Raw genomic sequence first — 24,117 nt, forward strand, 5'->3', positions numbered from 1 at the left:
CACAATCCAGGACAACATGGATTTAGAGCGGGAAGATCCTGTCTGTCACAGTTACTCAACCACTATGACAAAATCACAGAAGCCCTAGAAGAAAAGCAAAATGCAGATGTTGTATACACAGACTTTGCAAAGGCGTTCGACAAATGTGACCATGGGGTGATAGCTCACAAAATGAGGTCAATGGGAATAACTGGAAAAGTAGGACGCTGGATACTCAATTTCCTGTCGAACAGAACACAAAGAGTAACAGTCAATCAGATAAAATCGAGTCCAAGCGATGTTAAAAGCTCTGTACCTCAAGGTACAGTCCTTGCACCGCTACTGTTCCTTATTCTCATATCTGATATAGACAAAAATACACGCCACAGCTTCGTGTCGTCCTTTGCAGATGACACAAAAATCAGCATGAAAATTACCTCTGCTGAAGACATTGAAAAACTACAAGCAGATGTCAACAAAGTTTTTGATTGGGCAGCAGAAAATAACATGATGTTTAACAGTGATAAATTTCAGGTACTCAGGTACGGCAAAAATGAGGATCTGAAACATAATACAGGGTACAAAACACAATCGAATCTTCCCATAGTAGGAAAACAGCATGTCAAGGATTTGGGAATAATGATGTCCGACGATCTAACGTTTAGGGAGCATAACCAAGCAAATATCGCGTCAGCCAGAAAAATGATCGGATGGATTACGAGAACTTTCAAATCCAGGGATCCCATCACAATGGTTGTACTCTTCAAGTCACTTGTGCTGTCCCGTCTCGAGTACTGCTCAGTACTCACTTCCCCCTTCAGAGCAGGAGAGATTGCTGAAATAGAGGGAATACAGAGAACATATACGGCACGCATAGACGAGATAAAACACCTAAATTATTGGGATCGTCTCAAAGCTCTCCAAATGTACTCTCTAGAAAGGAGACGAGAGAGATACCAAATAATATACACCTGGAAAATACTGGAGGGTCAGGTCCCAAATCTACACAGTAAAATAACAACGTACTGGAGTGAACGATATGGAAGAAAATGCAAGATTGAACCTGTGAAGAGCAGAGGTGTCATAGGCACAATCAGAGAGCACTGTATAAACATCAGGGGTCCGCGGTTGTTCAACGTCCTCCCAGCGAGCATAAGAAATATTGCCGGAACAACCGTGGACATCTTCAAGAGAAAACTGGACGGTTTTCTAAGAGAAGTTCCGGATCAGCCGGGCTGTGGTGGGTACGTGGCCCTGCGGGCCGCTCCAAGCAACAGCCTGGTGGACCAAACTCTCACAAGTCGAGCCTGGCCTCGGGCCGGGCTTGGGGAGTAGAAGAACTCCCAGAACCCCATCAACCAGGTATCAACCAGCTTCTTAAGATATGGGCACCACACAACAGCTGCATATTCTAGCTTTGGCCTAACAAAAGTCATGAACAATTTCTTTAGTATATCGCCATCCATGTATTTAAATGCAATTCTGAAGTTAGAAAGCATAGCATAGGCTCCTTGCACAATATTCTTTATGTGGTCCTCAGGTGATAGTTTTCTATCTAGAACCACCCCTAGATCTCTTTCTTTATCATAATTCTTTAAAGATTTCTCACATAATATATAGGTTGTGTGGGGTCTATGTTCTCCTATTCCACATTCCATAACATGACATTTATTAACATTAAATTCCATTTGCCAAGTGGTGCTCCATATACTTATTTTGTCCAGGTCTTCTTGAAGGGCATGACAGTCATCTAAATTTCTTATCCATCCTATTATCTTAGCATCATCAGCAAACATGTTCATATAATTCTGTATACCAACTGGTAGATCATTTATGTACACAATAAACATCACCGGTGCAAGAACTGAACCCTGTGGTGCTCCACTTGTGACATTTCTCCATTCCGATACATTGCCTCTGATTACTGCCCTCATTTTTCTATGTCAGAAAATTTTTCATCCATGATAGAAGCTTTCCTGTCACCCCTCCAATATTTTCCAGTTTCCAGAACAACCTCTTATGTGGAACTCTGTCGAAAGCCTTTTTTAGGTCCAGATAGATGCAGTCAACCCAACCATCTCTTTCCTGTAATATCTCTGTGGCTCGATCATAGAAACTGAGTAAATTCGATACACAGGATCTTCCAGATCGAAAACCATACTGTCTGTCTGATATTATATCATTTCTCTCTAGGTGTTCTACCCATTTAGTTTTGATTAGTTTTTCCAATACTTTCACTATTACACTTGTCAATGATACAGGTCTATAATTGAGGGGGTCTTCCCTGCTGCCACTTTTGTAGATTGGAACTATGTTAGCCTGTTTCCACACGTCTGCTACGATTCCTGTACACAGGGATGCCTGAAAGATCAGGTGAAGTGGAATGCTGAGCTCAGATGCACATTCTCTCAGAACCCATGGTGAAACGCCATCTGGGCCAGCTGCTTTGTTCTTACCGAGCTCCTTGAGCATTTTTTCCACTTCGTCTCTAGACACCTCTATGTGCTCTATGTTGTTTTCTGGAATTCTTATTGTATCTGGTTCCCTAAAGATTTCATTTTGTACAAACACACTTTGGAACTTTTCGTTTAGTGTTTCACACATTTCCTTTTCATTTTCCGTGAATCTATTTCCCATTTTCAACCTCTGAATATTATCCTTTACCTGCAATTTGTTTATGAATTTATAGAATAGACCTGGTTCTGTTTTACAATTGTCTGCAATCCCTTTTTCAAAATTTCTTTCTGCCTCTCTCCTCACTGCCGTGTAGTTGTTTCTCGCATCTTTGTATCGCTGGTATGTTTGGGGGTTCGGCCTCTTCCTGTATTAATTCCATTTTTGTGTCTTTTGGTCTCCAGCCCTCTCGCAATTTCTATTGAACCAATCCTGTTTCCTAGTTCTGCATCTCTGTTTTGGTATAAATTTTTTGTGCCTTTATCATATATTTCACAAAACTTGACATACATCTCATTCACTTCCTTGCCTAGCATCATGTCTGTCCAATTATACTCACTAAAAAAAATTCTAAGGTCACCATAATGTCCTCTCCTGAAGTCTGGTTTTTCAACTGCTTCAACCTCCTTATTTTCTTCCAGCTTATAACGCATTGCATACTTTATTCCCAAAAAGACATGGTCACTTTTACCCAAGGGAGGAAGGTACTGAATGTCAAATATCTCTTCCTCCTTCCTGGTAAATATCAAATCTAGATTGGAGGGAACGTCCCCTTCCCTCATCCTCGTAGCTTGTTTAACATGTTGATACAAGAATGTTTCCAGGATGAGGTCTACAAATTTACAGGTTCAAAAATCTTCTGTTTTAGCTTCATATGCTTCCCAGTCTATGGATTTCAAGTTGAAGTCACCGACTATCAACAGTCGTGATCTATCGTTATCCACTCTCGCTATGATCTCTCTCATTATTGTTATAAGACCTTCACGTTTACTATCTAGCTCCTCCTTTGACCATGTGCTGCTTGGCGGTGGACTATATGCATTTATTATCATTAGTTTATCATCCTCATGGCAGATCTCTAGTGCTATTATGTCAACTTCTTGTGGATTGGCAGTCATTTTTTCGTTCACCTTTAGGTGTTCTTTTACCAGCACAGCAACGCCACCGCCTTTCCTAATTTTTCTGTCCCGTCTCCAAATTGAGTAGCCCCTTGGGAATATGACCTCATTTAAAATTACATCTTCAAGTTTTGTCTCCGTGAGTGCAACAATGTCTGGTGTCTGCAGCTGCATTACATCACTTAACTCCAGTATCTTCGATCTTACTCCATCTATGTTGGTGTATGCAATCTTCAGGAACGTGTTCCCCCTCTCCTTATTCTTCACTCCCCCTCTCTCTATTGATTTTGGTGGTTTGCCTTTATATACCACTTTACTGGTTTGCCTACCCCTATCACTTTGTAGAAAAAAGAATTTATTTCTTCTTCATTCCTGCTCTCATTTAAATGTTTTGCCTCGGCGAGGTTCAGTTTCAGCTTCTCTCTATCTTCTTTTGAAAGATCTCGTCTTAACGACCACCCTTTCCCATCCTCATCACTTTGCAATTTTCTAGCATTCCTTAGTACTTCTTCCATCTGTTTGGCACCGTTTAGGGTGATCCTCAAAGGTCGATCTTTCCCTTTTACGTACCTGCCTATTCTCCTGTAGTCGCACACATTCTCTATGGTTGTAAGACCTTCCACGAGGCCAACAATTTTATCTACTACTTTAGCTTCTTCTACAGCTCTTTCTGACCTAGATATTATCGCCTTTTCTTTGCAGCCAAAAATGATCAGGGACTTACTGCGATCAACTGTGTTTTGCACCAACTTCGGGTTAGATGCCAATTCTTTCCTCACTTCCAGTCTAATGTTTGTTTTATCTTGGTTGCTGCAGTGTTTGGCTTCCTTTACTGCTTCTTCTATTTTTTCCTTCTCCTTGGCCACTTGTGCATAAGTGAGTTGCATATCTTTCTTGCACTGTTCTATTCCCTGTGTAACTTCCTCCATCTGTGCTGACAAAAGCTGTTTCTCCTGTTGAATTTCCTTGCCTAACCTATTGTAGTCATTTATGTTTAAATTTACTTTAACTTCTTCCAAAGCTATTTTTAAGAGTTTATTTTCTTCTTCCATGGCTTTGCAATTTGTTTCCAATTGATTCTTATCCTTGCGCAAGTCTTTCACTAAACCCTCAAGACATAAAACTTTGCTATTCAAATGGTCATTACTTTCTTTCAATTTACTAATTATTTCTACATGAGAGTTCACTATAGTATCTAAATTTACCAACTTGTTATGTAGACTGCTAATATCAATGCTTTCTTCATTAAATCCCTCAAAATCAAGCTCTGTTTTGTTTTTCCCCTTGCCAGTGGCCATCTTGAATGTTCTTCTCTGCACTGTAAACACTAGGGCAACTTTTTCTCATCCGATTTTTCACTTCTCTTAGCACTTTCCTGTTATCTCACCTATTTTTCAAGAGCACTATACCTTTATGTTCTCTGGGACACCACTCACTACCATCATCCTGTACTACAATACTTAGGATTGTTGAAATATGCTGGAGCTCCTCTGCTGCAAGTGTTGACCCTAGGGGTGTCACCACACTGTCAGGGGTGTGTGTGTGTGTGTGTGTGTGTGTGTGTGTGTGTGTGTGTGTGTGTGTGTGTGTGTGTGTGTGTGTGTGTGTGTGTGTGTGTGTGTGTGTGTGTGTGTGTACTCACCTAGTTGTGCTTGCGGGGGCTGAGCTCTGGCTCTTTGGTCCCGCCTCTCAACCGTCAATCAACAGGTGTACAGGTTCCTGAGCCTATTGGGCTTTATCATATCTACACTTGAAACTGTGTATGGAGTCAGCCTCCACCACATCACTTCCTAATGCATTCCATTTGTCAACCACTCTGACACTAAAAAAGTTCTTTCTAATATCTCTGTGGCTCATTTGGGCACTCAGTTTCCACCTGTGTCCCCTAGTGTGTGTGCCCCTTGTGTTAAATAGCCTGTCTTTATCAACCCTGTCGATTCCCTTGAGAATCTTGAATGTGGTGATCATGTCCCCCCTAACTCTTCTGTCTTCCAATGAAGTGAGGTTCAATTCCCGTAGTCTCTCCTCGTAGCTCATACCTCTCAGCTCGGGTACTAGTCTGGTGGCAAACCTTTGAACCTTTTCCAGTGTAGTCTTATGCTTGACTAGATATGGACTCCATGCTGGAGCCGCATACTCCAGGATTGGTCTGACATATGTGGTATATAATGTTTTGAAAGATTCCTTACACGAGTTTCTAAAGGCCGTTCTTATGTTAGCCAACCTGGCATATGCTGCTGATGTTATCCTCTTGATATGAGCTTCAGGGGACAGGTCTGGCGTGATATCAACCCCCAGGTCTTTCTCTCTCTTTGACTCTTGAAGTATTTCATCTCCCAAGTGATACCTTGTATCTGGTCTCCTGCTTCCTACCCCTATCTTCATTACATTACATTTGCTTGGGTTAAACTCTAACATACATTTGTTCGACCATTCCTGCAGCTTGTCCAGGTCTTCTCGAAGCCTCAAGCTGTCCTCCTCTGTCTTAATCCTTCTCATAATTTTGGCGTCGTCAGCAAACATTGAGAGGAATGAGTCTATACCCTCTGGGAGATCATTTAAGTATATCAGAAACAGGATAGGTCCAAGCACAGAGCCCTATGGGACTCCACTGGTGACTTCACGCCATTCTGAGGTCTCACCCCTCACTATAACTCTCTGCTTCCTATTGCTTAGGTACTCCCTTATCCACTGGAGCGCCCTACCAGTTACTCCTGCCTGTTTCTCCAGCTTATGCATAAACCTTTTATGGGGTACTGTGTCAAAGGCTTTCCGACAGTCCAAAAAAATGCAGTCCGCCCATCCTTCTCTTTCTTGCTTAATCTTTGTCTCCTGATCATAGAATTCTATCAAGCCTGTAAGGCAAGATTTACCCTCCCTGAACCCATGTTGATGGGTTGTCACGAAGTCTCTTCTTTCCAGATGTGTTACTAGGTTTTTTCTCACAATCTACTCCATCACCTTGCATGGTATACAAGTTAAGGACACTGGCCTGAAGTTCAGTGCCTCTTGTCTGTCACCCTTTTTAAATATTGGTACTACATTAGCAGTCTTCCATACTTCTGGTAGGTCTCCCGTTTCCAGTGACCTACTATACACTATGGAGAGTGGCAAGCAAAGTGCTCCTGCACACTCTTTCAATACCCATGGTGAGATTCCATCCGGCCCAACAGCTTTTCTCACATCCAGCTCCAATAGGTGCTTCTTGACCTCATCTCTTGTAATGTCGAACCTTTCCAAGGTCACCTGGTTTGCTGCCACCTCTCCTAGCGCCGTGACTTCTCCCTGTTCTATTGTAAAGACCTCCTGGAACCTTTTGTTGAGTTCTTCACACACCTCTTTGTCATTCTCTGAGTACCTGTCCTCGCCCACCCTAAGTTTCATCACCTGTTCCTTCACTGTTGTCTTCCTCGTGATGTGACTGTGTAGTAGCTTTGGTTCGGTCTTGGCTTTATTAGCTATATCATTTTCATACCTTTTCTCAGCTGCTCTTCTCACACTAACATACTCGTTCCTGGTTCTCTGGTATCTCTCTCTACTTTCTGATGTTCTGTTATTACGGAAGTTCCTCCATGCCCTTTTGTTCAGCTCCTTTGCTTTCATACATTCCCTATTAAACCACGGATTCTTCCTTTGCTTCTCTGTTTTTTCCTGTTGGGCTGGGACAAACCTGCTTACAGCCTCCTGACATTTTTGGGTGACATAGTCCATCATGTCTTGTACGGACTTGGTTCTGAGTTCTGTGTCCCAATGTATATCCCATAGGAATTTATTCATCTCCTCATAGTTTCCCTTTCGGTACGCCAGCCCTTATGTTTGTGTGTGTGTGTGTGTGCGTGCGTGTGTGTGCGTGTGCGTGCGTGTGCGTGTGTGTGTGTGTGTGTGTTTCACTGTTTCCTTTGCGGAGTGGCGCTATCTGCGGCGTTATCACTGAAAAACAATCGAACTGTATCCTCAGTATTTCACTCATTTCTTTACTGTCATCCATGAAAGTTCCATCTGCCATGCGCAGGGGGAAAATGCTTGCATAATAGATTTTGCATAATAAAAGAAGAATTTTGGGTTCCTCTCTATTTCACTGATGGCCTTTAGCTCTCTTTGGCTTTCCTTGATTTTATATGACAGCTTTAGCTTGATCGTTCTAGTTCCCTACTAAACTTTACTCGTCTTTCTTCGAATAGAGAGAGAGAGAGAGGCGTTCGAGTTGTTCAGCGATGCATTGTTGGCCCATAGAGAGAACGCCGTCCTCGTTGTGGCCCATAATGTTCTCTTTTTTTTTGTTTGCCTATTTTTTTCGGGGTATTGATTTACGTTGCATTATCTAGCCTTTCTTACCAGCTTATTTCCTTGAGGTCTAAGTTTATTAATTTCCAGTTAATCATTTGATTAATAAAACTGAATTTGCTGGTTAATATAAAGCGGGTCATGATGATTGATAAAAAGCACAGCCCATGCTCGATTGAGCATTGATTAGGCAGTGATGCAAGTAGCATGTATTTATGATATGTATGCTCCTAACCACTTCATTTTTGTAAAAATAAAGTCTAAAGTGTTTTCAGTTCGAGCTGGTTCCACTATATTGCTGGGTTAAGGCAAATCTGTCACACATCCATAGGAGGTCGTGAGTGTGTGACTGCTCATTTAGACTACTCCTTGGCACCGTAGGACCGTAAATTGAGGTCACCAAGCAAGATGATGTTTAAGACTGGGTTTGTGAGATTTTATAAGCAATATTCTATTTTAATTTATTGGTCTTTAATCTGCTGGGAATTTGTATATGGTGGTTTATATACAAGAACAATATCTACATTTATAACTTCAGTTTTGATTATCAGCACCTCCGCCATATAATTTGTGGTGTTTCGCTGTTATGTGCAGGTAAGTGTTTATTTGTTGTACAGACTGACCCGACTCTGTAGCCTGTCTCTTGTCACTTGGAAAAGATTGAATTCTGGCATTTATATTACAATGTCCCAGTAGTCCTTTGGGCGCGTTAAGGCTGCCAACACTGCAGTTGTCGGGTTCAGGAGACCAGTTATAAAGCCGACTTTGTTTTGCGTGTTTTGATATTCTGAATGTTGGGAAATATGAATGATATTATGGTATTAGTGTAGGTACTGGGTGTTTTTATATGCGGCTCTGGTATGGTGCCACTGTGACCCTGGTCTGCGTGCGAGGGTAAGATCAGGAGGAGGAGACCGAGAGGAAATGGTCGGACATGGTGATTGGTGAGTGTGTAAAGAAGTGCCTGTACCCGCTGGGCACGTCTCCCACACCACACAACGTGGCAACACCCGCGCCTGTACCCGCTGGGCACGTCTCCCACACCACACAACGTGGCAACACCCGCGCCTGTACCCACTTGGCACGTCTCCCACACCACACAACGTGGCAACACCCGCGCCTGTACCCACTGGGCACGTCTCCCACACCACACAACGTGGCAACACCCGCGCCTGTACCCACTGGGCACGTCTCCCACACCACACAACGTGGCAACACCCGCGCCTGTACCCACTGGGCACGTCTCCCACACCACACAACGTGGCAACACCCGCGCCTGTACCCGCTGGGCACGTCTCCCACACCACACAACGTGGCAACACCCGCGCCTGTACCCGCTGGGCACGTCTCCCACACCACACAACGTGGCAACATCCGCGCCTGTACCCACTGGGCACGTCTCCCACACCACACAACTTAGCAACACCCGCGCCTGTACCCACTGGGCACGTCTCCCACACCACACAACGTGGCAACACCCGCGCCTGTACCCGCTGGGCACGTCTCCCACACCACACAACGTGGCAACACCCGCGCCTGTACCCACGGGGCACGTCTCCCACACCACACAACGTGGCAACACCCGCGCCTGTACCCGCTGGGCACGTCTCCCACACCACACAACGTGGCAACACCCGCGCCTGTACCCGCTGGGCACGTCTCCCACACCACACAACGTGGCAACACCCGCGCCTGTACCCACTGGGCACGTCTCCCACACCACACAACTTGGCAACACCCGCGCCTGTACCCACTGGGCACGTCTCCCACACCACACAACGTGGCAACACCCGCGCCTGTACCCGCTGGGCACGTCTCCCACACCACACAACGTGGCAACACCCGCGCCTGTACCCACTTGGCACGTCTCCCACACCACACAACGTGGCAACACCCGCGCCTGTACCCACTGGGCACGTCTCCCACACCACACAACGTGGCAACACCCGCGCCTGTACCCACTGGGCACGTCTCCCACACCACACAACGTGGCAACACCCGCGCCTGTACCCACTGGGCACGTCTCCCACACCACACAACGTGGCAACACCCGAGCCTGTACCCGCTGGGCACGTCTCCCACACCACACAACGTGGCAGCACCCGCGCCTGTACCCACTGGGCACGTCTCCCACACCACACAACTTGGCAACACCCGCGCCTGTACCCACTGGGTACGTCTCCCACACCACACAACGTGGCAACACCCGCGCCTGTACCCGCTGGGCACGTCTCCCACACCACACAACGTGGCAACACCCGCGCCTGTACCCACTTGGCACGTCTCCCACACCACACAACGTGGCAACACCCGCGCCTGTACCCGCTGGGCACGTCTCCCACACCACACAACGTGGCAACACCCGCGCCTGTACCCACTGGGCACGTCTCCCACACCACACAACGTGGCAACACCCGCGCCTGTACCCACGGGGCACGTCTCCCACACCACACAACGTGGGACAAGCCTCCAGCAGGACAGTTCTCACGCCAACTATTTGTCGGACAACACATTTATGCAGTCAACAATGTTCACGATTATTTTCATTAATTTTGTAGAAGGCACGAAAAAATTAGCAAAAAACAAAAGCTTACTTTTCCAGGTAAAAAATATGTACTAAATTATCCCTAAGATATATGTGACCTACTACTGCTTATATAGGCCTTGAATAAGTTGAAGCGTGTTGAGTTTTTTAGTAATGTTTCAGTTTTGTAGTGTGCGCCATTTGGGCGAGTCCAGTAGAACAAAACATGAATTTTGGGGGTTCCACAGCCCATTTTTGTACGTCTTAACAAATAATTGCTACAAGTATAATCATTATTGTAGGACGTGGAGGAGGGAGAATGTGAGGCGGAGTTGTGTGTGCAAACATGTGGTAGAGAAGCAGGAACATGTGGTAGAGAAGCAGGAACATGTGGTAGAGAAGCAGGAACATGTGGTAGAGAAGCAGGAGCATGTGGGAGAGAACCAGGAACATGTGGGAGAGAAGCAGGAACATGTGGGAGAGAAGCAGGAGCATGTGGGAGAGAAGCAGGAACATGTGGTAGAGAAGCAGGAACATGTGGTAGAGAAGCAGGAGCATGTGGTAGAGAAGCAGGAACATGTGGGAGAGAAGCAGGAACATGTGGTAGAGAAGCAGGAGCATGTGGGAGAGAAGCAGTAACATGTGGTAGAGAAGCAGGAACATGTGGGGGAGAAGCAGGAACATGTGGTAGAGAAGCAGGAACATGTGGGAGAGAAGCAGGAGCATGTGGTAGAGAAGCAGGAACATGTGGGAGAGAAGCAGGAACATGTGGTAGAGAAGCAGGAACATGTGGTAGAGAAGCAGGAACATGTGGGAGAGAAGCAGGAACATGTGGGAGAGAAGCAGGAACATGTGGGAGAGAAGCAGGAGCATGTGGTAGAGAAGCAGGAACATGTGGTAGAGAAGCAGGAACATGTGGGAGAGAAGCAGTAACATGTGGTAGAGAAGCAGGAGCATGTGGGAGAGAAGCAGGAGCATGTGGGAGAGAAGCAGGAACATGTGGTAGAGAAGCAGTAACATGTGGGAGAGAAGCAGGAACATGTGGTAGAGAAGCAGGAACATGTGGGAGAGAAGCAGGAACATGTGGTAGAGAAGCAGGAACATGTGGTAGAGAAGCAGGAGCATGTGGGAGAGAAGCAGGAACATGTGGTAGAGAAGCAGGAACATGTGGGAGAGAAGCAGGAACATGTGGTAGAGAAGCAGGAACATGTGGGAGAGAAGCAGGAACATGTGGTAGAGAAGCAGGAACATGTGGTAGAGAAGCAGGAACATGTGGTATAGAAGCAGGAACATGTGGTAGAGAAGCAGGAGCATGTGGGAGAGAAGCAGGAACATGTGGTAGAGAAGCAGGAGCATGTGGGAGAGAAGCAGGAACATGTGGTAGAGAAGCAGGAACATGTGGGAGAGAAGCAGGAACATGTGGTAGAGAAGCAGGAACATGTGGTAGAGAAGCAGGAACATGTGGTAGAGAAGCAGGAACATGTGGTAGAGAAGCAGGAGCATGTGGGAGAGAAGCAGGAACATGTGGTAGAGAAGCAGGAACATGTGGGAGAGAAGCAGGAACATGTGGTAGAGAAGCAGGAACATGTGGTAGAGAAGCAGGAACATGTGGTAGAGAAGCAGGAACATGTGGTAGAGAAGCAGGAGCATGTGGGAGAGAAGCAGGAACATGTGGTAGAGAAGCAGGAACATGTGGGAGAGAAGCAGGAACATGTGGTAGAGAAGCAGGAACATGTGGTAGAGAAGCAGGAACATGTGGTAGAGAAGCAGGAACATGTGGTAGAGAAGCAGGAACATGTGGTAGAGAAGCAGGAACATGTGGGAGAGAAGCAGGAACATGTGGTAGAGAAGCAGGAACATGTGGGAGAGAAGCAGTAACATGTGGTAGAGAAGCAGTAACATGTGGGAGAGAAGCAGGAACATGTGGGAGAGAAGCAGTAACATGTGGGAGAGAAGCAGGAACATGTGGTAGAGAAGCAGGAACATGTGGTAGAGAAGCAGGAACATGTGGTAGAGAAGCAGTAACATGTGGTAGAGAGGCAGTAACATGTGGGAGAGAAGCAGGAACATGTGGGAGAGAAGCAGTAACATGTGGTAGAGAAGCAGTAACATGTGGGAGAGAAGCAGGAACATGTGGTAGAGAAGCAGGAACATGTGGGAGAGAAGCAGTAACATGTGGTACAGAAGCAGGAACATGTGGGGGAGAAGCAGGAACATGTGGGAGAGAAGCAGTAACATGTGGTAGAGAAGCAGTAACATGTGGGAGAGAAACAGGAACATGTGGTAGAGAAGCAGGAACATGTGGTAGAGAAGCAGGAACATGTGGGAGAGAAGCAGTAACATGTGGTAGAGAAGCAGGGAACATGTGGTAGAGAGGCACGAGTATGTGGTAGAGAAGCACATACCTGGCTCAAAGTTGGGGTCCCATGTCTGCGGGTCGATCATAATAAGGAGACGGGTGATGTCTTCATCTTGCAGCACTCCCACCAGCAGCAGCTTGTCCACCAACTTGAGCAGCGGACTGTAACACACAACCTTGTCATAACCTCACTCACACACCGCCATATTCTCCCTCCTATAACAATGTCACGGGGGAAAAAAGATATTCTATCTTCAGACCACTTGTGGATATAACACCCACACTGTAAAGAAAAGGGTTGCTAATAGTGTATAAACTTGAAAATAATGCTATTATTATAAATATAGTCAGAAACCATATGAGTCTTTTGAACTAGACGAGAGAAAACTTTACAATTTGCAAGTGAAAAGCAGAGGAGAGTATTGAAATGCAAGAGTGGAGAAGGGCGGAGAGGCCAGAGCGAGGAGCGATGCACGCCCTGGGGGTGGAACTGACTCACCTACTTGTACTCACCAAGTTGTGCTTGCGGAGGTTGAGCTTTGGGTCTTTGGTCCCGCCTCTCGACTGTCAATCACTGATAGAGGGACACTGTGACTGTGGGGACATTGTTGTATTCTGCGGTGGTACACCACTTCCAGCACTACACTCCCTTAAGTTCTCACTTATTTTCTGCTCAGGTCAATTATCATAATATGCAACTGGTTTCCAGTTTGTTTTCAGCACACACACGCACACAAACATGCACACATATACACCAACATGCACAAGCACATACCAACATGCACACACCAGCATGGACGTGCACATACCAGCATATATGCACACATATGATCACCACTTACAAAACAATAACAGGAATCGACAAAATTGACAAAGAGGAATTCCTGAAGCTGGCAACCTTAAGAACATGAGGTCATAGATTTAATCAATGGAAACAAAAGTGCTGAAAGCAAATTATTTTGCAGAGTGGTAGACGGTTGGAACAAGTTAAGTAAGAAGGTGGTGGAGGCCAAAACCGTCAGTATTTTCAAAGCGTTATACAACAATGAGTACTGTGAAGACGGGACACCACGAGCGTGTCTCTCATCCTGTAACTACCCTTAGGTAATGATTCCATTCACCTGGGCTGTAAGGGTCTCGAACCGTGGACCACACGTGTGTGAGGCCGATGCTCTATCAACTGGGCTATGAGCAGCCTTAAAAAGGAAAGTTTCCAGAAGAAGCATCCTGCTGACAAACTGGAATTTTTTACTTTCGATTTTTTTTATAATTTTTTTTAGGAGTCCGTCAGTTATACACCAGTTGATTGACAGTTGAGAGGCGGGACCAAAGAGCCAAAACTCAATCCCTGCAAGCACACATAGGTGAGTACAAATAGGTGAGTGCGCGCGCGCGCACACACACAGAGGGGGCCCTCGCATCACTTGAGAGTGTGTACTTATGGATGTCTTAGTGGCATGTAATAAAGTTGTGTACTTACGGTTGTCTCCGTGGCACGAAGGTAAGTTGTGTACTTACGGTTGCCTCCGTGGCACGAAGGTAAGTTGTGTACTTACGGTTGCCTCCGTGGCACGAAGGTAAGTTGTGTACTTACGGTTGTCTCCGTGGCACGAAGGTAAGTTGTGTACTTACGGTTGCCTCCGTGGCACGAAGGTAAGTTGTGTACTTACGGTTGTCTCCGTGGCACGAAGGTAAGTTGTGTACTTATGGTTGCCTACGTGGCACGAAGGTAAGTTGTGTACTTACGGTTGTCTCCGTGGCACGAAGGTAAGTTGTGTACTTACGGTTGTCTCCGTGGCACGAAGGTAAGTTGTGTACTTACGGTTGCCTCCGTGGCACGAAGGTAAGTTGTGTACTTACGGTTGCCTCCGTGGCACGAAGGTAAGTTGTGTACTTACGGTTGCCTCCGTGGCACGAAGGTAAGTTGTGTACTTACGGTTGCCTCCGTGGCACGAAGGTAAGTTGTGTACTTACGGTTGTCTCCGTGGCACGAAGGTAAGTTGTGTACTTACGGTTGCCTCCGTGGCACGAAGGTAAGTTGTGTACTTACGGTTGCCTCCGTGGCACGAAGGTAAGTTGTGTACTTACGGTTGCCTCCGTGGCACGAAGGTAAGTTGTGTACTTATGGTTGTCTCCGTGGCACGAAGGTAAGTTGTGTACTTACGGTTGCCTCCGTGGCACGAAGGTAAGTTGTGTACTTATGGTTGCCTCCATGGCACGAAGGTAAGTTGTGTACTTACGGTTGCCTCCGTGGCACGAAGGTAAGTTGTGTACTTACTGTTGCCTCAGTAATACGAAGGTAAGTTGTGCCACAGTAAGTTATCAAGCCGTATGTCATCAGAGCCATATGTCATCAAAGTGTCACAAAACTTATCAAGACAAGTGTCATAAGCGCCAACAAGCTGCGCCTTAACACTCACAACAAACACTCTGTAAAAGGTAAAATGGAGTTAGTCCTTACACAAACAAATTTTCGTTGGAGCCGCCGATGGGGTCCCTATTGTGGATCTGGTTGGTCTTGACGGCGTCGGAAAGGGCGTTCATGACGAACTCTCTGGCGACGTCGAGCGGGAAGTACGGTGAGGAGAGGCCCTTGATGGTCTCAATGTTGGTGCTGGTGTGCGTGCCGCGAAGACCAGCCGGCGGCAAGTGTGTGGAATGCAGAGAGACAGTCTCAGGATTGCCCAGCTGGCTACAGTGTTCGGGAGGGATGAACATCAGGCAGGGTGAGTGAGGGGGACGGCCAGGGTGAGGGGACGGCCAGGGTGTGGGGACGGCCAGGGTGAGGCCGGAACACAGGGAAAGAGGGATGTGGCATGCCGATGTGTGCCAAGGATAGGCCAGAGCCAAAATAAGAAAGCAAGGAAGGTGTTGGAGTGATGTTAGAAACATTATGGTGGTGGTTGAGAAGACGCAGGTGGAGAGCAGAGGGTGTTAGGACCAAGCGAGGCCACGACGGGGTCACCAATGCACGCCAACACAACACCAAAACAATGTAGGAAAAAGATAAAAAAATATATATATAAATATTTGGTAAAAAAAGTCTGCTGTATATAATTTTCCATATAACACAATCAGGTCAAATAAAAATGGTACAAAATAGAGGCTGATTTGGAAAATAAAATAATCTTAGGCTAAAAATAAAATAAAATGAGAAACAAAAAAGGGCAGCAAAATAAATAAGGTCAAAACTAGTAGTGTACTACGCATATATTAAGATGATTAAATGTTAGTTATGCTTGAGCATAAATTGCAGGAGTATCAATGAAGGACAACATAATACATCACTGCCAAGGTAAGCTGAAGAGTCTCAGCTTTAGTTAAGCCTTCCGCAGAGGCATCCCGGCGGCTCCACCTCTACTGCGCTTTGACAACAATCAAAATATAATTCGTTTTTACGAAATTGCAGAGAAAATTATGATTGCCATAAAAATAAGTAAATTATCCCAGACTGTTTAGTTTGGCCATTGAAAGCCGAAAATGTACAATTTCCCCCTAGAGCACTTTCTCCTGAAAGTTGCCTTCCCTCTTCCCCCAGGGCGCTCCTGAACAATACTGTGCGCAAGGGTTTATGCTCCAGCGTCATCCTCTTACATACTCAGCTGAAACATTACTTAATGTATGTACCTTCCTACATTTAACTTACGTCTCTAATAAAACACTTAAATCTTGACTCTAGTGAGACATACTTCTCAACTGAGAGGAATGGTAGGTAAGGATTAATAGGAAACCCTTAGTGAGACGTTTGACTTTAGGCCTGTCATCTTGTGGAGGGTTACCAGCTCCTGTAAGTGCACTCCTCGGCTCATATATACTGGAAATTGTCACCACGAATTATCACTAAATCTTAAATAAATACAGTAATATGTTTCGGATAATTCAAGTAATACGTTTACTTTCAATTATATTTTAGCCTTTTGATATTAATGTTCATTCCTAATGTCAGAATGTTATATTCTAGGAAATTTAGCAAGGTAGATCTGGCAGATTTAACACCAAAACTGTTGCGAGTGACATAGCAGCACATAACACTATGAGCCGACCATGTATACACAAAGGATAGGAGCATATACCCAGACACGTAGCCATACACAAGTGGGGCCAGTCCCAGGCTACAGTCGAGTCTGGGCTGGGTGATACAAGTTCATCTCTGATACGTACGATATGTCGGACATTGTCATGATGGGCCGGATGGACTCGGTGTGAGTGGCAGACATAGAGTTGCCCATTGTCTCATCTGCGTAGATCTCCTTCAGCTCAGAGCTCAGGGGCACGATGAACTCATTATGGGTCACCTCCCTGTATGAACATAATATCTATAAAATATATGTATTACACAAGGTCACAATGCACCAGTGTTTACATTAAATGCCGAATATTTGATCAACTTGAAGACAACTAGAGGGATGGATGCGTACATTGTACTAGCGAAGCTCTCCAAGTGCAGTGCTATCAGGAGGTTGTAGAAGCCCATGCGCAGAGGTCCTGACATGTACTCGCTCTGCATGGCGTACAGCAGCTGCTTCTGGTCGACGTGTGAGCAGAGGGTGTGAGCAGCGCGGTAGTTGCTCTGGTAGCACACGGCGCAGTACAGCGCCAGCGTGTGGGCGTGGAAGCTTAAAAGCTTGTCGTATTCGATCAGTTCGAGGATGTCGATGCATCGGTCCTCCTCCGGGATGTGGAGGGCGAGCATCGGCACAGCGTCCTCGGCTAGCATGGACCAGCCGCGGATGTCGGAGAGCTTGAGGGCGTGTATCCTGAGGGAGGTGTTGGGCACCCGGGACCACTGGTAAGGCTGCAACACACCAACACACTCAATTTACCCTCAACACAACTCACAACATTCTCTACTACAACTCACTCCTAGCCTTAAGCCAAATGGCAAAGTTATAATACAATAACTTTTTCACAGATGAATTATATTTCCTCATAAGGGAATCACTCACCCAGTGAACGGCATTAGATCCTTCATCAGTAAATCACTATATATGGAATCAGTCATGTTTATTCAGTCATTTTCTACCCTATACAATAAATAAATTAAATTTGTGAATTAAATTTATTCACTGTGATGGGAAGGGAGTAATGGGGAGAGGTGGTGAATGGAGTGATGAGGAGGGAGTGAGGGGGAGAGGTGGTGAATGGAGTGATGAGGAGGGAGTGAGGGGGAGAGGTGGTGAATGGAGTGATGAGGAGGGAGTGAGGGGGAGAGGTGGTGAATGGAGTGATGAGGAGGGAGTGAGGGGGAGAGGTGGTGAATGGAGTGATGAGGAGGGAGTGAGGGGGAGAGGTGGTGAATGGAGTGATGAGGAGGGAGTGAGGGGGAGAGGTGGTGAATGGAGTGATGAGGAGGGAGTAATGGGGAGAGGTGGTGAATGGAGTGATGAGGAGGGAGTGAGGGGGAGAGGTGGTGAATGGAGTGATGAGGAGGGAGTGAGGGGGAGAGGTGGTGAATGGAGTGATGAGGAGGGAGTGAGGGGGAGAGGTGGTGAATGGAGTGATGAGGAGGGAGTAAGGGGGAGAGGTGGTGAATGGAGTGATGAGGAGGGAGTGAGGGGGAGAGGTGGTGAATGGAGTGATGAGGAGGGAGTGAGGGGGAGAGGTGGTGAATGGAGTGATGAGGAGGGAGTAAGGGGGAGAGGTGGTGAATGGAGTGATGAGGAGGGAGTAAGGGGGAGAGGTGGTGAATGGAGTGATGAGGAGGGAGTAATGGGGAGAGGTGGTGAATGGAGTGATGAGGAGGGAGTGAGGGGGAGAGGTGGTGAATGGAGTGATGAGGAGGGAGTAAGGGGGAGAGGTGGTGAATGGAGTGATGAGGAGGGAGTAAGGGGGAGAGGTGGTGAATGGAGTGATGAGGATGGAGTAAGGGGGAGAGGTGGTGAATGGAGTGATGAGGAGAGAGTAAGGGGGAGAGGTGGTGAATGATAGGGGTGAGGAGAGAGTAAGGGGGAGAGGTGGTGAATGATAGGGGTGAGGGAAGGGGGTGGAGAAGAATGTAACCTCAGAAATGAACTATACAAGTTCTGCTTTGTCTCAATAGGAAAGTTATTTATGTGGTCTATTCTCTTTAGTTGTTTCTGGTATATGATCATTTGCGGCAACACATTATCTACATAAGGTCAATGGCATATTAAATGTGCATTATTCACTATGTATCCCTCTCACTCTATGTACTAAATATATCACTCTATGTACTAAATATATCACTCTATGTACTAAATATATCACTCTATGTACTAAATATATCACTCTATGTACTAAATATATCACTCTATGTACTAAATATATCACTCTATGTACTAAATATATCACTCTATGTACTAAATATATCACTCTATGTACTAAATATATCACTCTATGTACTAAATATATCTCACAGGAAAATCTTTCATCTATAAGTCGGTGTTGAAACCAATTGTGTACATAAATGTTCGTAAATTTACGAGAAAAATATATTCATTAAATCTCATTAAAAAACACACCAAGATCACGTGGTGAGTACTAGGTTCATGTTGTGAGTACTAGGTACATGTTGTGAGTACTAGGTACATGTTGTGAGTACTAGGTACATGTTGTGAGTACTAGGCACACGTGGTGAGTACTAGGTTCATGTTGTGAGTACTAGGTACATGTTGTGAGTACTAGGTACATGTTGTGAGTACTAGGTACATGTTGTGAGTACTAGGTACATGTTGTGAGTACTAGGTTCATGTTGTGAGTACTAGGTACATGTTGTGAGTACTAGGTACATGTTGTGAGTACTAGGTTCATGTTGTGAGTACTAGGTACATGTTGTGAGTACTAGGTACATGTTGTGAGTACTAGGTACATGTTGTGAGTACTAGGTACATGTTGTGAGTACTAGGTACATGTTGTGAGTACTTGGTACATGTTGTGAGTACTAGGTACATGTTGTGAGTACTAGGTTCATGTTGTGAGTACTAGGTACATGTTGTGAGTACTAGGTACATGTTGTGAGTACTAGGTACATGTTGTGAGTACTAGGTACATGTTGTGAGTACTAGGTACATGTTGTGAGTACTAGGTACACGTGGTGAGTACTAGGCACACGTGGTGAGTACTAGGTACATGTTGTGAGTACTAGGTACATGTTGTGAGTACTAGGTTCATGTTGTGAGTACTAGGTACATGTTGTGAGTACTAGGTACATGTTGTGAGTACTAGGTTCATGTTGTGAGTACTAGGTACATGTTGTGAGTACTAGGTACATGTTGTGAGTACTAGGTTCATGTTGTGAGTACTAGGTACATGTTGTGAGTACTAGGTACATGTTGTGAGTACTAGGTACATGTTGTGAGTACTAGGTACACATGGTGAGTACTAGGCACACGTGGTGAGTACTAGGTACATGTTGTGAGTACTAGGTACATGTTGTGAGTACTAGGTTCATGTTGTGAGTACTAGGTACATGTTGTGAGTACTAGGTTCATGTTGTGAGTACTAGGTACATGTTGTGAGTACTAGGTACATGTTGTGAGTACTAGGTACATGTTGTGAGTACTAGGTACATGTTGTGAGTACTAGGAACATGTGAGTACTAGGTACATGTTGTGAGTACTAGGTACACGTGGTGAGTAATAGGTACACGTGGTGAGTACTAGGTACACGTGGTGAGTACTAGGTACATGTTGTGAGTACTAGGTACATGTTGTGAGTACTAGGTACATGTTGTGAGTACTAGGTACATGTTGTGAGTACTAGGTACATGTGTACCTAGGTACACGGGGTGAGTACCAGGTACACGTGGTGAGTACCAGGTACACGAGGTGAGTACCAGGTACACGTGGAGAGTACCAGGTACACGTGGTGAGTACCAGGTACACGAGGTGAGTACCATGTACACGTGGAGAGTACCAGGTACACGGGGCGAGTACCAGGTGCACGTGGAGAGTACCAGGTACACGGGGTGAGTACCAGGTACACGGGGTGAGTACTAGGTACACGTGGTGAGTACCAGGTACACGGGGTGAGTACCATGTACACGTGGAGAGTACCAGGTACACGGGGTGAGTACTAGGTACACGTGGTGAGTACCAGGTATACGGGGTGAGTACCATGTACACGTGGAGAGTACCAGGTACACGGGGTGAGTACCATGTACACGTGGAGAGTACCAGGTACACGTGGTGAGTACCAGGTACACGTGGTGAGTACCAGGTACACGTGGTGAGTACCATGTACACGTGGAGAGTACCAGGTACACGGGGTGAGTACCAGGTACACGTGGTGAGTACCAGGTACACGGGGTGAGTACCAGGTACACGGGGTGAGTACCAGGTACACGTGGTGAGTACCAGGTACACGGGGTGAGTACCAGGTACACAGAGTGAGTACCAGGTACACGGGGTGAGTACCAGGTACACGGGGTGAGTACCAGGTACACGTGGTGAGTACCAGGTACACGTGGTGAGTACCAGGTACACGTGGTGAGTACCAGGTACACGTGGTGAGTACCAGGTGCACGGGGTGAGTACCAGGTACACGGGGTGAGTACCAGGTACACGTGGTGAGTACCAGGTACACGTGGTGAGTACCAGGTACACGGGGTGAGTACCAGGTACACGTGGTGAGTACCAGGTACACGTGGTGAGTACCAGGTACACGTGGTGAGTACCAAGTACACGGGGTGAGTACCAGGTACACGGGGTGAGTACCAGGTACACGTGGTGAGTACCAGGTACACGTGGTGAGTACCAAGTACACGGGGTGAGTACCAGGTACACGGGGTGAGTACCAGGTACACGTGGTGAGTACCAAGTACACCTGGTGAGTACCAGGTACACGGGGTGAGTACCAGGTACACGTGGTGAGTACCAGGTACACGGGGTGAGTACCAGGTACATGGGGTGAGTACCAGGTACACGTGGTGAGTACCAGGTACACGGGGTGAGTACCAGGTACACGTGGTGAGTACTAGGTACACGTGGTGAGTACCAGGTACACGTGGTGAGTACCAGGTACACGGGGTGAGTACCAGGTACACGGGGTGAGTACCAGGTACACGTGGTGAGTGCTAGGTACACATGGTGAGTACCAGGTACACGTGGAGAGTACCAGGTACACGGGGTGAGTACCAGGTATACGGGGTGAGTACCAGGTACACGTGGTGAGTACCAGGTACACGGGGTGAGTACCAGGTACACGGGGTGAGTACCAGGTACGCGTGGTGAATACCAGGTACACGTGGTATCAGGTACATGTGGAGAGTACCAGCTACACGGGGTGAGTACAAGGTACACGGGGTGAACACTAGGTATGGAGCCATACCTTCAGTATCTGGACCTTGAGGCGTGGCGGCATCTGAGGGACGACGTGTTTGTCACTGTTCTGGAGGACGGCGGCGCTCAAGGGCAGCGTGGTGGGCGTGCGGCCCAGCTCGATCTGGAGCACCTCCTTGCTGGTGGGCTCCAGGAACACGCCGGGGAAGAGCTTGGTGCCGGGCTCCATGCGGTACTTGTGGCGTGTGTCCTTCCCGTCGCACTGCAGCGTGATGAAGCCCGTGGATGCGTCGATGAAGCATCCGACGAACATACCCTGCGAGGCGCTCTTCCCGCCAGTGTCGGACGTCACTTCGGCGTGGAGTTCGTCTGCCCGGAACATGTAGCAGCTGTGGCGCTCCACGCTGCCGACACACAACCCATCATTACTATTTCTTCACCACTAATAACATCAATATTTTAATCCATCGGCCGTAATACAGCTACTGAGTTGAAAACCCCGATAGTATTATTTGCATACAAAAAATCTTCATTTTTGTTGTAAGCCAAACCAAACATAATCCAACCCAAATAAAGTTAATTAAACCTAACTTACTCTAATCGAGTGCATGAACCAGAGGATATCAAGATAATGTGTTTGTTTAGTAAACATTTTCTACACCACTGCCTCAGTAACAATGCATACTCCGATATATTTATTATATTTATCATAAAAGGAACTAAAATATACCTGTTATCAAGTTCATTCTTGAATATGCTCAATAAATTACATTTTCTTACACACTGCTTGCTTTCTCAACATGATTCCACAGGAAACGCTAAATAAGAAATTGTGAATTGAACTTTCAAAAACACTTTTTATATTGCGACGAACATTTTGGATCATCTAAATGGTGCTAATGGCATTCTCCAGTTTCTTGTGCACTTGAGCGTCATCTTAAGATTACTCTGGTCAGTCTTGGACACCATACTATAGAATTAAGGCAAATGGACAAAGAAGCATGTCAGGCACTAGCAACTCATTAGATGGTTTAAGATCTATGGTGAAGGGTTTTAGATCTATGGAACAGGGTTTAAGATCTATGGAGCAGGTTTAAGATCTATGGTGCATTGTTTAAGATCTATGGAGCAGGATTTTAGCTCTATGGAACAGGGTTTTTGATCTATGGAACAGGGTTTAAGATCTATGTTGCAGGGTTTAAGATCTATAGTGCAGGGTTTAAGATCTATGGTGCATTGTTTAAGATCTATGGAGCAGGGTTTTAGATCTATGGAGCAGGGTTTAGATCTAAAGAACAAGTTTTTTGATCTATGGAACAGGGAAGTAGACCAATGTAACTGGGTTTCATCTATAAAAAGGGTTTCAGATCAAGTTTCCGTATAAAAGATGCGGGGGTCACTCGAATCTTTCAAGCAAGGTTAGGTCGAATATATGGCAGTGTGTAGTTGTATATCATATAGCTATCTTATATAGACTAATAGCAACTGCCTCGCATAGACCATTAGGACCTGGTTCGCTTGGAACAATATGAGTTGCCAAAAATAGACCCATAGCAGTTGTCTTGCATGGACCAAGAAGAGTTGTCTCACAATGATCAACAGAAGCTACACAAAATGGACCAATATGTGTTTTCGCATTCACCAACAGGAGCTGCCTCGCCTCCACCAGTAAGAGCTGCCTTGCATGCAATAATATGAACTGCCTCTCAGGCAACACTAGGAAATGCTTAGCATGGCTCAGTAGGCCTTAGGCAGTTGCATCTATTCAGATGTTCATAAATGTATGATACAAAAGCCGTTGTGCTTTAGATGAGAGTTATTGACCGCAATAAACCTAAAACATGGCCTGGAGGAAAGCCAAATTAGTATTAAAAAGGACAAATATATAAGTGTATCTTTAAGGATGTCATCTTAAGGTACACGGGAACTGATGAGTCAAGTGAAAGAGCTTCCAATGCTATTGTGCCCCATGACAACTTGTGCCAGCGATGACATGACAGCCACAGCTGGTCCGCCTGACCTCACCTGGTTACCACTAACACCCCTTCCCCTCTTCCCTCCCCATCCCCCCCACCCTTCCTGCTGACTAGTAGGGGGGGGGGGGAACACTAAGCCATAATGACTTTATCACTTAGAAGGGATATGAGGATAAGGATTTAG

The 24,117-nt window shown here is 46.1% G+C and overlaps 1 protein-coding gene across 1 annotated transcript in view; it reads right to left on the minus strand.

The window, feature by feature from the left end:
• Positions 1-24,117, minus strand: part of RyR (Ryanodine receptor) — a 374,701-nt gene that overhangs the window by 286,825 nt on the left and 63,759 nt on the right. The window contains exons 21-25 of the mRNA XM_069314342.1: positions 22,007-22,361; positions 17,137-17,513; positions 16,880-17,017; positions 15,180-15,410; positions 12,765-12,880 (exon numbers count right to left, since the gene is read on the minus strand). Of these exons, the coding sequence (XP_069170443.1) occupies positions 12,765-12,880; positions 15,180-15,410; positions 16,880-17,017; positions 17,137-17,513; positions 22,007-22,361 (1,217 nt within the window). The remainder of the gene's footprint in view (positions 1-12,764; positions 12,881-15,179; positions 15,411-16,879; positions 17,018-17,136; positions 17,514-22,006; positions 22,362-24,117) is intronic.

This window comes from Procambarus clarkii, chromosome 78, assembly GCF_040958095.1.
Source record: "Procambarus clarkii isolate CNS0578487 chromosome 78, FALCON_Pclarkii_2.0, whole genome shotgun sequence".
Classification (NCBI taxonomy): domain Eukaryota; kingdom Metazoa; phylum Arthropoda; class Malacostraca; order Decapoda; family Cambaridae; genus Procambarus; species Procambarus clarkii.